General features: G+C 34.4%; 1 protein-coding gene across 1 annotated transcript in view; it reads left to right on the top strand.

Moving 5' to 3' along the window:
- The first annotated feature begins 3,355 nt into the window (after window positions 1-3,355).
- LOC128591333 (centlein-like) overlaps window positions 3,356-11,734 on the top strand; it is a 51,901-nt gene continuing 43,522 nt past the window's right edge. The window contains exons 1-2 of the mRNA XM_053598825.1: window positions 3,356-3,385; window positions 5,880-6,074. Of these exons, the coding sequence (XP_053454800.1) occupies window positions 3,356-3,385; window positions 5,880-6,074 (225 nt within the window). The remainder of the gene's footprint in view (window positions 3,386-5,879; window positions 6,075-11,734) is intronic.

The following is an 11,734-nucleotide window of genomic DNA, read 5'->3' as shown; positions in this document are numbered from 1 at the left end:
CCATTGTGAATTTAGTTTGGATGGGAGACTATCTTTATTGAAGTCAATAAAATTAAAATGAATTAGAATTTTAAAAAGTGCCCTGGCCAGGCGTGGTGGCTTACACCTGTAACCCTAGCACTCTGGGAGGCCAACACTGGTGGACTGCTTGAACTCATGAGTTCCAGACCAGCTGAGCTAGAGCAAGATCCTGGTCTCTAAAAATAGCCAACCTTGTGGCAGGTGCCTATAGTCTCTGATACTCTGGGGCTGAGGCAAGAGAATCACTTACGCCCAAGAGTTTGAGGTTGCTGTGAGCAATGACACTCTACCAAGGGTAATAAAGTAAGACTGTCTCAAAAAACAAAAACATGTCTTACGTCACATTTTAAAAGCTTTCTCATCATAATTGTAAGGAAAAGTATAAACTTCATAGATGATAGACTGGCTAACGTTTCTACTCATGGTGTCAACATTTTTTAAGCCAATTACTTAATAAAGTCTGAAAAGTAATTCTAAATGGGAATAGAATCTTAGATTTGGAAAGAGTTTAAAAAGTATCATTTATTCTAATCCTCTTTCCAATAAGATAGGGTAGTATTTATATGTTGCTTGACACTTTCAGTTTAAAAGTTTCTCATATTTTTCAAAATTACCATCTTCATTTTATATTATTTAATTTTTTGAACATTGTTTTTCATATAGCGAAGAGAAAATTTTCTTTTTTACATTGCCACCCATTGACCTTAGTTTTATTTTCTGGAGAATCTCAGAAAAAAATTAATCTCTGTTCTATGACATACTTCACTGGCAGAAGACAGTTATTGATGACATTTTGTTCATTACTTGATTAACTACTTATATTTCTCACATAAATTCTCCATATGTAAGTTTCACTTATATTATATTAATAGTGATTTGAGTTGCCATTCTGGCCATATTTTACATTGTCAATATGCTTCTTAAAATATGACATCAACAACTGCGCAAAATATTTCAACAAGAACAGTTGCATTTTAGAGCAGAATGGTGCTAGGATATTACCTGGAACGTGGGATCCATTCTAGGATATGGCGCAAAGTGAAGGGTATGGGATTATAATAGTTGTGTTTTTTCCTCTAAATTTTGGTAAGGTTTATATACTTAAATTTAGTATATTGAGAGAGCTATAAGTTATAGTAAATAGGGAAATAATATTCATAGATGCATGTTTTCTTTACACAACAGTGAAAAAAAACATTTTCTTACACAACCAGTAAAACAGTAATGGCTAATGGACCATGTGTAATTATATGAGTTTGATTATCAGGAAATCATAAAGGAGGAGAATAATAGCACATAGTTGGTAGTGTGGAGCAGAGAACTTTGACTTGAGCCCTCATTACAGGGTAGTAGTTGGGATGTCTGCAGTATTTCTCCTGGGTTATCTGCATAAGGATTACCTGTTGGATGTACTATGTGTCTTATTTTTCTCATCCTTTTTATTTTATGAGGGAGTGGTGGTTGTGATATCCCACTTTATTGAAGCTCTATGTTGTGCTGAAAACACACAAAGACCATATCCAGGCACTTTCTTATTTGGATATGCTTTTCTTTGTTGATAAATGATGTATTTGACTTAGCTTTGTTTCTGCATGGATTTGTTTCTTTGACATTCATAATCATTTATATTTTATTGAATATTAGGGCGGTGCCTGTGGCTCAAGGAGTAGGGCGCCGGTCCCATATGCCGGAGGTGGCGGGTTCAAACCCAGCCCCGGCCAAAAAAAAAGTGTTAAAGTATATAAAATATCATTTTGATCTTCAACACTAATAAAAATTTGGGAAGTTAGAGTACTTAAATCAAAGCCCCTGAAAATTAAAGGATTTGGAGCTTGAGGTCCTGTTTCCAGAGGTAATTTGCTTTCTGTCCCCTGGAGATTGTTTTAACCTTTTTTCACTTTAATTTCTTTAACAGGAAATAGCATGAATATAGTAAGCGTAATAAATTACTTATGAATTATAATGATTGATACTTATAAAGTATATAAAGGAATATATGACTACATTTTTTATAATCCTAGAATATTGCAAAAAATTGTGATCCATTCCAGAATTTTGGATTAGAGGAAAGATTGTACAGAGAAGAGCCCCATTGAAAATTGCCATAAGGAATCCTGATTGCTGAAAGAAGTTACTAACTCATGATAACTAAAGCAATGCAGATTAATGAGTTTACTATATTACCTACTTGAGAATTTCCCCCCCACTCTTTTATTAATGGGATGAGAATAAGATAGTATCTACCCAGGGTACTGGAACATCGTAAACATTTACCTCCTTGCAAGATAAAGCAATAAACATTTTATTATCCTGAGCTTTTGTCAACAAAAAATACTTTAGAAATAAGGATAGGTTTAAATCTCACTGAAGATAGTTATAACCAAGTTTCCCAACCAAAAAATACTTTAGAAATAAGGATAGGTTTAAATCTCACTGAAGATAGTTATAACCAAGTTTCCCAGATTAATAATGGCTGCAGGTCTGTCTTCTCTTCCTGTACTCTTTAAGTCACAACTGAGTGATCTTATTACTATTAAATAAGTGAACTCCAGTCAGTAAACAAAGAGACAGGAAGTAGAAGAATTATACCCTGTATCTGGATTAAGAACTAAGGAATAAGAGTTTGTCCCCAATTCCTAGAGCATCTGTTTCATCTGTTTCAGGCTTTTTTTCTTTTTTTTTTTTGAGACAGAGTCTCACTCTATGCTTTGGGTAGGGTGCTGTGGCACTGAGCAACCTCAAACACTTGGGCTCAAGAGATCCTCCTGCCTCAGCCTCTAAATTAGCTGGGACTACAGGTGTCTGCCACCATGCCTGGCTAATTTTTGTTTGTTTGTTTGTTTGTTTTTGTATTTTTAGGAGAAACTTTTTGCTTTTGCTCAGGCTGGTCTTCAGCTTCTGAGCTCAAGCAGTCTATCTGCCGTGACCTCCCACAGTGCTAGGATTACAGGTGTGAGCCACTGTACCCACCTGTTTCAGGCTTTTTTGGGGTTCTTTTTCCCCTGCTTCTCAGAAGACAGAACAGTATAGCCCAGGGTCTAGAGTTGCCCACTCATTCATTTAAGATCAAGTCAGGACAACTTATTATAGTAGCACAACTGCTTAAATGGATAAGCAGACAACACAAGAAAAGTGCTATTAATCCTCTATTTTATGAGCAACAAAGTGGATAGAGAAGAGGAAGAGACACAACATTAAAAATGGGCTATTCATTCATGGCCTTACATTTGTGAAGGGAAACCCCAAGATGTGACATCTAAGAGGAAGGTATACCACACCCTTGGCACTGATGGCTAGTAAATTGGTCCTCAATCACTGACCATACACTAACATCATGCTTGTACCTTGGTTGTTGGGAGGGAAGGTATGTGTTTTTCCTTGTCTGGACTCACAGATGACCATGAAATTCTCAAATATTTGAAATCAAATCTTTAATAATATTTCCTGTTATTTTGAAAGAGATTAATTTGTACAAATTGGGTACAAGGAGGTTAGTATAAACATAGCACCCAAATAATAGGAAGTGATTAAAGATTCACTGAATAAGTGACTGTGCAGGGAAGGGCTAGCCTTCACTCATCCTAGCTTCAACTTAGGTCTTATGTCCAGAGTTTGATTTTTAATTTGTACCTTGAACCCAATCATGAAAGCAGTAACAGTACATTTAGGCCACTACAGGGCTCACTTTGACCTTTTCATTGTCCCTCAAAGCTGTCAGTTTCCTACTCTATTATCCCTCCTAAAATATCTGATGGTATTAGCTGTGGAAACAATATTAGCTGCACTTCCAGTGTCAAGGTAATGGGAAGGGAAAGTACAATTTTATGTTCTGAAATTCTTTATAAATTGTATAGGCAACACTTTATAAAAATTGCTTAGATGTTGGCTATAAAATGAAATGGGTTATTTAAGTATCTCTACAATTATAAAGGGATGTAATCTTTTATAGAAGATAAAAAGTATATTGAGCTTGGTCAATAATTAAAGTAACTGGAGAAATTTAAATATGCTCTATGTATTAAATATATTGCATAAATGTTAATTTACTTTGTAAAAAAAACATATTGAGCTAATTATATGTTAGCACAGTGATTTGAATGGTCTTATTTTTATTACAAATTATATATTTGAGGGCATGCATTAATAAAAGAGTTCAGGGTGGATGTCCTGTGGCTCAAGGAGTAGGGCGCCGGTCCCATATGCCGGAGGTGGCAGGTTCAAACCTAGCCCCAGCCGGATGAAAAAAAAAAAAAAAAAAAAAAAAAGAAAAAAAAAAATAAAAGAGTTCATAAACCATTTAAAAATTGTAAAGTTAAAAAATTAAAGTATACTCTACATACAGAAATGTACACAAGTACTAGGTATATAGACGAACTAGAGCTTTACAATCTTTGTGTATTTAAGTTTCTTCTCATGAGACAAGGTCAAAGAATGGAAAATGCTGTACATATATAATTGAATTAGCAAACCTAAAAACCTACTGTATCACCACTGTATCAGCTACACAATTTTGGGTTTTTCCAGTTGTGGTTTTTTTTTTTTGTTTTTTTTTTGAGACAGCCTCAAGCTGTCACCCTGGGTAGAGTGCTGTGGCATCACAGCTCACAGCAACCTTCAACTCCTAGGCTTAAGTGATTCTCTTTCCTCAGCCTCCCAAATAGCTGGGACTATAGGCTCTTGCCACAACGCCCGGCTATTTTTTGGTTGTAGTTGTCATTGTTTGGCAGGCCCGGGCTGGATTCGAACCCACCAGCTGTGGTGTATGTGGCTAGCACCTTAGCCACTTGAGCTACAGGCACCACCCAAGTTGTGGGTTTTACTTTTGCTGTACGATTACACTATCTCACTATTAGCCTCTAAAAAAAAACAAAAGCAAATCTTAGCTCTCTAGTCACTTTCCTAGTGTCAGCCACAGATGTAAATCACAAATTGAATTATAACTCATTAAATTGCAGCTATAATTTAGATTTTCATTAACAATACCACTTTGTTAACCCTGTGTTACTCTGTAAGACACCACTTTCGTAGCATATGTTCTCTCATAGTTTTGATAAACTCCAGTTTTAACTTTATTTAATGCATATTGCCTTGACTTAAAAAAGTGTAAAAGTATCTTTCAAGTGTCCAGAGCATTGCTTTTATTCTATCACAGAGTCTGCAGTAAATCCCTGTTGTCCACAGAACAAGTCTATCTTCCTTAATCTGACATTGATGAGTCTTCACATTCTGTCTATAATTTTATTGCTTGACTTTGTCTTTTACTGTTCTTCTGCCCCTCCTCAGCAGTAGATATTAAATTATACAAAATGGGAGTATATCAGTCAACCTTAATGACACCTCAATGAAAGATTCCTGGTTTTTCTTTATTTTCTTTTAACTGTACTTATTAAATCTACTTAGACTGATACACCTTATGATGCTTTCTGTTCTTTCTTATCAGTGTACATAATTTTTTCACATTTCTGTCATTTTTAGAATGACATTTTGGTTTTGGTCAATTCTAATAATACTGTCATGGTTCATTTTAAAACCTTTTTCATCAAGCCTTCCAATATTAATACAGCTAGCATAAAATTTCTTCCTCTTTAGAAATTTAACACTTTTTCTCCATTACATTGGCCAATAATGCATATTGCCTTTTAGACAGCATTTTTAAAAATTGATATTTGATGATATCATTTAGTTTTCTTTGTGTTTATATCTTCTTTTTCTGTGAGACTGTTAAAATAACCTGAAAGCAAGGACTATGTAATACACAGTCCTTATGTATATAAATGTATATATTTAGACATACAACTGTTTTATTGGTTGGTTGATATTATTGATTTATATAATTTGGATATATATTTTTGAAACAGCTTTACAATGAATTACATATTTGTTTTGAGACCACAAAATCAAATGAAGCTGTGCTTCAGCAGAGTGTTATTACTCTTCAGGATCAGCTATTTCAAAAAGAGCAAGAAAATGCTAAATTAAAAGAAAAACTTCAGGAATCCCAAGGAACAACTTATCCTTTACCTCAAGACAGTGATTCAGACCACTCAGCAGAGGTGAGAAATATTTTCCAAAAATGTGACTTGGTGTAATTTGACATTAAATTATCTACAATTGAGTAAATAGTTTTGCATATACTGGAAGATAAAGGTCTGCAGATAGTTTTGCATTAGACTATTTTTCTGCCTTTTATAGATATGAATATTATATGCATTACCGATTCATATGGAAATGCATGTGGAAATACAAGTATATTAAGTATGTATAGTTATTGTGATGAATGATTCGTCCTATGGTTGATACATAGGATGTCCCTAAAGTCAGCTCTATCGTTGCCATATACATAGGATGTCCCTAAAGTCAGCTCTAAAGTCACCAATCATTTGGTTGCTACATAGGATGTCCCTAAAGTAAGCTCTGAAGTTGGAGAAAATGGGACATTGTAGGTAAATGCGCCTATTTACAAAATATTCAGTACAGAATTTTATACATTTTTTACAAAATATTCTTTATGTGCTGGCTACCTCTGTAAAATAAATTTTGTAACTATTTCCTATGGCATAGATATGTATGAAGGCTCTGGATTGAGATAAATCTGGGATTAAATTACAACTCTGTCTATAAATTACTGAACATCAGCAAATTTCTTAACTTTTTTTTTAGAGACAGAGTCTCACTTTATCGTCCTCAGTAGAGTGCTGTAGCATCACAGCTCACAGCAACCTCTAGCTCTTGGGCTTAGACGATTCTCTTGCCTCAGCCTCCTGAGTAGCTGGGAAATTCTTAACCTTTTTACCCACTTTCCTCTAACACAAAACGTTCCTTTAAATGGCATCAATGCCATAGAGTTTTATGGGGTTTTATAACATAGTGCATATCAAATGCATAGCTTAGAAAATGTTAAATGGTATGTTTTTTTTTTTTTTTGTAGAGAATGAGTCTCACTTTATGGCCCTCGGTAGAGTGCTGTGGCCTCACACAGCTCACAGCAACCTCCAACTCCTGGGCTTAAGTGATTCTCTTGCCTCAGCCTCCCAAGTAGCTGGGACTACAGGCGCCCGCCACAAAGCCCAGCTACTTTTTGGTTGCAGTTCAGCCGGGGCTGGGTTTGAACCCGCCACCCTCCGTATATGGGGCCGGCGCCTTACTGACTGAGCCACAGGCGCTGCCCTAAATGGTATCTTTTTAAGATCATTTTCAATGTAACTTTCAGCTCTAAATATCTTTTGTAAAAAATTACTCTTATTTTTTGAAATTTATTTAAGCATTTCTAAGGCACTTAGCATTTGTTTAAATTTTAGAGTTATTCATTTAATTAAGTGGAATAAAAGCAAACAGGAAATTAAATGCTTAAATGTTTATTAATGATTTGTCAAGAGTAATTTTTGAACCCAGCACATCTGTCTTACCAAAACCTCAACCATAAGATGATTTTTAAACTTGTATTATGTTGTATTATATTTTCGGATATCAGGTGTACAGAATGAGACTAATCATAAAATTTGTGATATGACACACTATTATGTTAATATGCAGAGGTCTATTTAATACAGTGTTTATTATACTGTTTAATTACATTGTTTATTATAATACACATCCTTGATCTCATCAATTCATCTGAAGACTAGAACATTCCTAATGACTTATATCTACTGTATGTTCCTCTTTTATCAATGTTTTGTTTCTGTGATCAGAGTTAACCACTGCACTATTTATCATTTTGATTATTTTTATTTTTATTTTTTTAGAGTCTCACTGTGTTGCCCTTGGTAGAGCGCTGTGGCATCAGAGCTCACAGCAACCTCAGACTTTTGGGCGTAAACGATTCTCTTGCCTCGGGCTCCCAAGTAGCTGGGACTACAGGTGCCTGCCACAACACCTGGCTATTTTTTGATTGTAGTTGTCGTTGTTGTTTGGCAGGCTGGGGCTGGGGTTTGAACCCACCAGCTCCGGTGTATGTGGCTGGTATCCTGGCCACTGAGCTATAGACGCCAAGCCAGTTTTGATTATAAAAAAAAAAAAAAATTATCACGTACATTTTTATGGTGAAACAGTTTGTTGTTTAGCTTTGTCATTTATGAAAAATGGCATAATATGTATTGTTCTATGGTGTTTGGGCAATTTTGACAGAGATTCATCTGTCTTGTTTGATACAGCTGTCTATTTTCACTGTTTTAAAATATTCTATTGTGTGTGAATATATTATAATTACTTGTCTGTGCATCTCTAGCTGAGTAAATTGGTTAATTCTGGATTTTTCTGCTTAAGAATAATGATGCAGTTGATAATTTTTTAATGTGATTCTTTATGTATATGTGCATGCATTTTGTGGATTATATATCAGGAATGGACATCCTGGATTATAGGGTATAAAAATGTTACTTTTATGATATAATGGTAACTTCTTTCTCAAAATGGCTTTGTCAGTTTTACTGTCACCAACAGTGTTTAAAAGAACAGGGCGGCGCCTGTGGCTCAGTGAGTAGGGTGCCGGCCCCATATGCCGAGGGTGGCAGGTTCAAACCCAGCCCCAGCCAAACTGCAACAAAAAATAGCCAGGCATTGTAGTGGGCGCCTGTAGTCCCAGCTACTCAGGAGGCTGAGGCAAGAGAATCCCTTAAGCCCAGGAGCTGGAGGTTGCTGTGAGCTGTGTGATGCCACGGCATTCTACCAAGGGCCATAAAGTGAGACTCTGTCTCTACAAAAAAAAAAAGAACAGGTTGATTCATGTCCTCCTCAATATTTAGTATTGTCTGACTTCTTAATTTGTTGCCAACTGAATGAGTATAAAATAATATTTTGGTCTTTATTACTTAATTTTGATAGAGCATATTATCAAATTCTTATTAGCCAGTGTGGGTCCTCTGTGAAATACTTGTTTATGTCTTTTGTCCATTTTTCTGATGGATTTTTTTCTTATTGATTTATAAGAATTCTTTTTATATCCTTGATATTAATCCCCAGTAAATTAAATGTGTGTCATATCTCCGAGTGTAACTTGTGTTTTCATTTTCTTTAAGTATCATTTGATGAACAGAAATTCAATCTAATTTTAATTCAGGTAAATTAATGTTTTGTAGCTTGTGCTTCAGCAGCTTATTTAAGAAATTCTTCCGTATCTCCAAGACAGAAAGGTTTGCACTTCTATTTTCTTCAATAAAATTTAAAGCTTTGCTTGTGTCACTTACATTCACAATTTATTCCAAATTGTTTTTTGTATATAGTATACTTTATAAATTTGTGAACCAGAAGATGCATTATTGTTAAGAATGCACTTCTTCCTAAATTGATCTATCATGTAATCCCAATCGAACTCCCAGGAGAATTTGATGTTTTTCTTTTTTTTTAAAGAAATTGAAAAGTCAATTCTGAAATTTAGAGGAGAATGCTAAGAACCCAGAAGAGGAAAATCAGGTTTCACAAAGAACTTACAGGAGCACTTATACTCCCTGATGAGACTTATCTATCAAGCTAAAAAAATAAGACAATGTGGTATTATCATAACAATTGAAAAATAATCAATAGAACTAAATAGGTTCCAGAAATATATCAACTTATATATGTAGCTTTATCGTAACTTTTGAAGTGAGGATAGGGTAAGTTACTTTATTCTTTCTCAAGAATATTCGATAGGTTCTTGTTCCTTTGCTTTTTTGCAGAACTTTTAGTATCAACTTGTCAATTTCCACAAACAAGTATTCAGTTAGAAATGTTTATATATGGGGGCAAGACATGATTGCAAGAGGGACTTTACCTAACAATTGCAATCAGTGTAACTGGCTTATTGTACCCTCAATGAATCCCCAACAATAAAAAAAAAAAAAAAAAAAGAAATGTTTATATCCCTTGTGATTTTCTATTTGGTCCTTTGGTTACTTAGAACTGTTCTTGCTTACTTTTGAAATATTTTATGTGTGTGTGTATTTTCCTGTGCATCTTATTAGTACTGATTTTTAATCTATTTCCATTATGGCTACTCTGTAAAATTACTGTGTTTTGAAATTTATTGAAATTTGTCATATAGCCCATCATACAGTTTGGTGAATATCCTGTATGTACTTGAAAATAATTTGTATTTTGCAACTACTGGGTGAAATGTTCTTAAATATTGGTTACATCATTGTGGTTGATAGAGTTCAGATCTTCTGTGTCTTCAATTTTTTTGGTTTAGTATTTCTATCAATTGCTTAAGAGAGAGAGGTGTTAAAATCTCCTAATACAATTAAAGATTTTTGTTTCTACTTTGCTTCATATATTTTCAAACTGTTTTACTATGGACGCACATAATTAAATCTGTCTTTGTGATTAATTGAATCCTTTCTTATTATAAAATATTACTTTTAATTATAATATTTTGTTGACTTGAAAACTACCTTTATGATGTTAGTGTAGCCAGTTCTTCCCTTCAATACATAGTATACTTTTCCCATCATTTTGATTTCAGTCTGTAGATGTCTTTATATTTAAAGTGCATATATTTGGATCTTATGTTTTTTTTTTTTTTAGAGACAGAGTCTCACTTTATGGCCCTTGGTAGAGTGCCATGGCCTCACACAGCTCACAGCAACCTCCAGCTCCTGGGCTTAAGCGATTCTCTTGCCTCAGCCTCCCAAGTAGCTGGGACTACAGGCGCCCGCCAGGATCTTATTTTTTTTTTAATACATTCTGACATTTTCTTCCTCTTTCCTGCGGGTGGGTTCAGGAGTACCACCTTACCATTTGATTTCTGTTTATCCAGTTTATTGTTCCTCTGTCTCTTTTTCCCTTCTTTCATTTGGGTTAATTAACTGATTCTTTATTTTTCAAAGCAATTTAAAATTTTTACTTTTCTGTCTTCTGGACTCCTCAGTTTATGATGGTAAGTCAGCCTGAATTCATTTTATTATTTCCTTAAATGAAATGTCTGTTGGATTCTCAAGCTTTGTTTTCAAGATTTTATTTTTGACTATTAGCATTTAAACTATGATGATCCCAAGTATGATTTTCATTATATTTTATTTATATTTTATATATATTTTTATTTATATTATATTTTATATTGAGCCTTTTTATTTTTAAAAAACTTTTTTTTACCAAATTGGAGAACATTTTTTATTATTTTTCAAATATTTTTCATTAGTCTTTTCTTTATTTTCCTTTTGATTATGTTAGACATGTCAATATTGCCCCACAGATGAGTAAAGCTCTGTTCACTTTTAATTTTTAATTAATTAATTTATTTATTTGGAAAATAGGAGTCTTAGTTTGTTGCCCTTGGAAGAATGCCGTGGAGTCACAGCTCGCAGAAACCTCCAACTCTTGGGCTCAAGAGCTTCTGTTGTCTCAGTCTCCCGAGTAGCTGGGACTACGGGTGCCTGCCACAATGCCGGGCTATTTTTAGAGATAAGGTCTCTCTCTGGCTGAAGCTGATCTCCAGATTGCCAGCTCAGGCAATCCACCCTTCTCGGCCTCCCAGAGTGCTAGGATTACAGGCCTGAGCCACTGTGGATAGCCCTCTGTTCATTTTTTAAAAATCCTTTTATATCTATGCTATTTAGAATAGATAATTTCAATTAGTTTATACTCAAGTTAAATGATATTTCCGTTCATCTCCAATTTACTCTGAAGTATTTTCTGTGAATTATCTGCTAATAGTTCTTCACTTTCAGAATTTTAATTTGATTTATTTTTATCATTTGTATATCTGTGGAGTTTTCCTATTCTTTTCTTGGAAAAA

This window comes from Nycticebus coucang, chromosome 8, assembly GCF_027406575.1.
Source record: "Nycticebus coucang isolate mNycCou1 chromosome 8, mNycCou1.pri, whole genome shotgun sequence".
NCBI lineage: Eukaryota > Metazoa > Chordata > Mammalia > Primates > Lorisidae > Nycticebus > Nycticebus coucang.
Note: the sequence above shows the minus strand (reverse complement) of the source record. Positions and strands in the feature narration are given on the sequence as shown.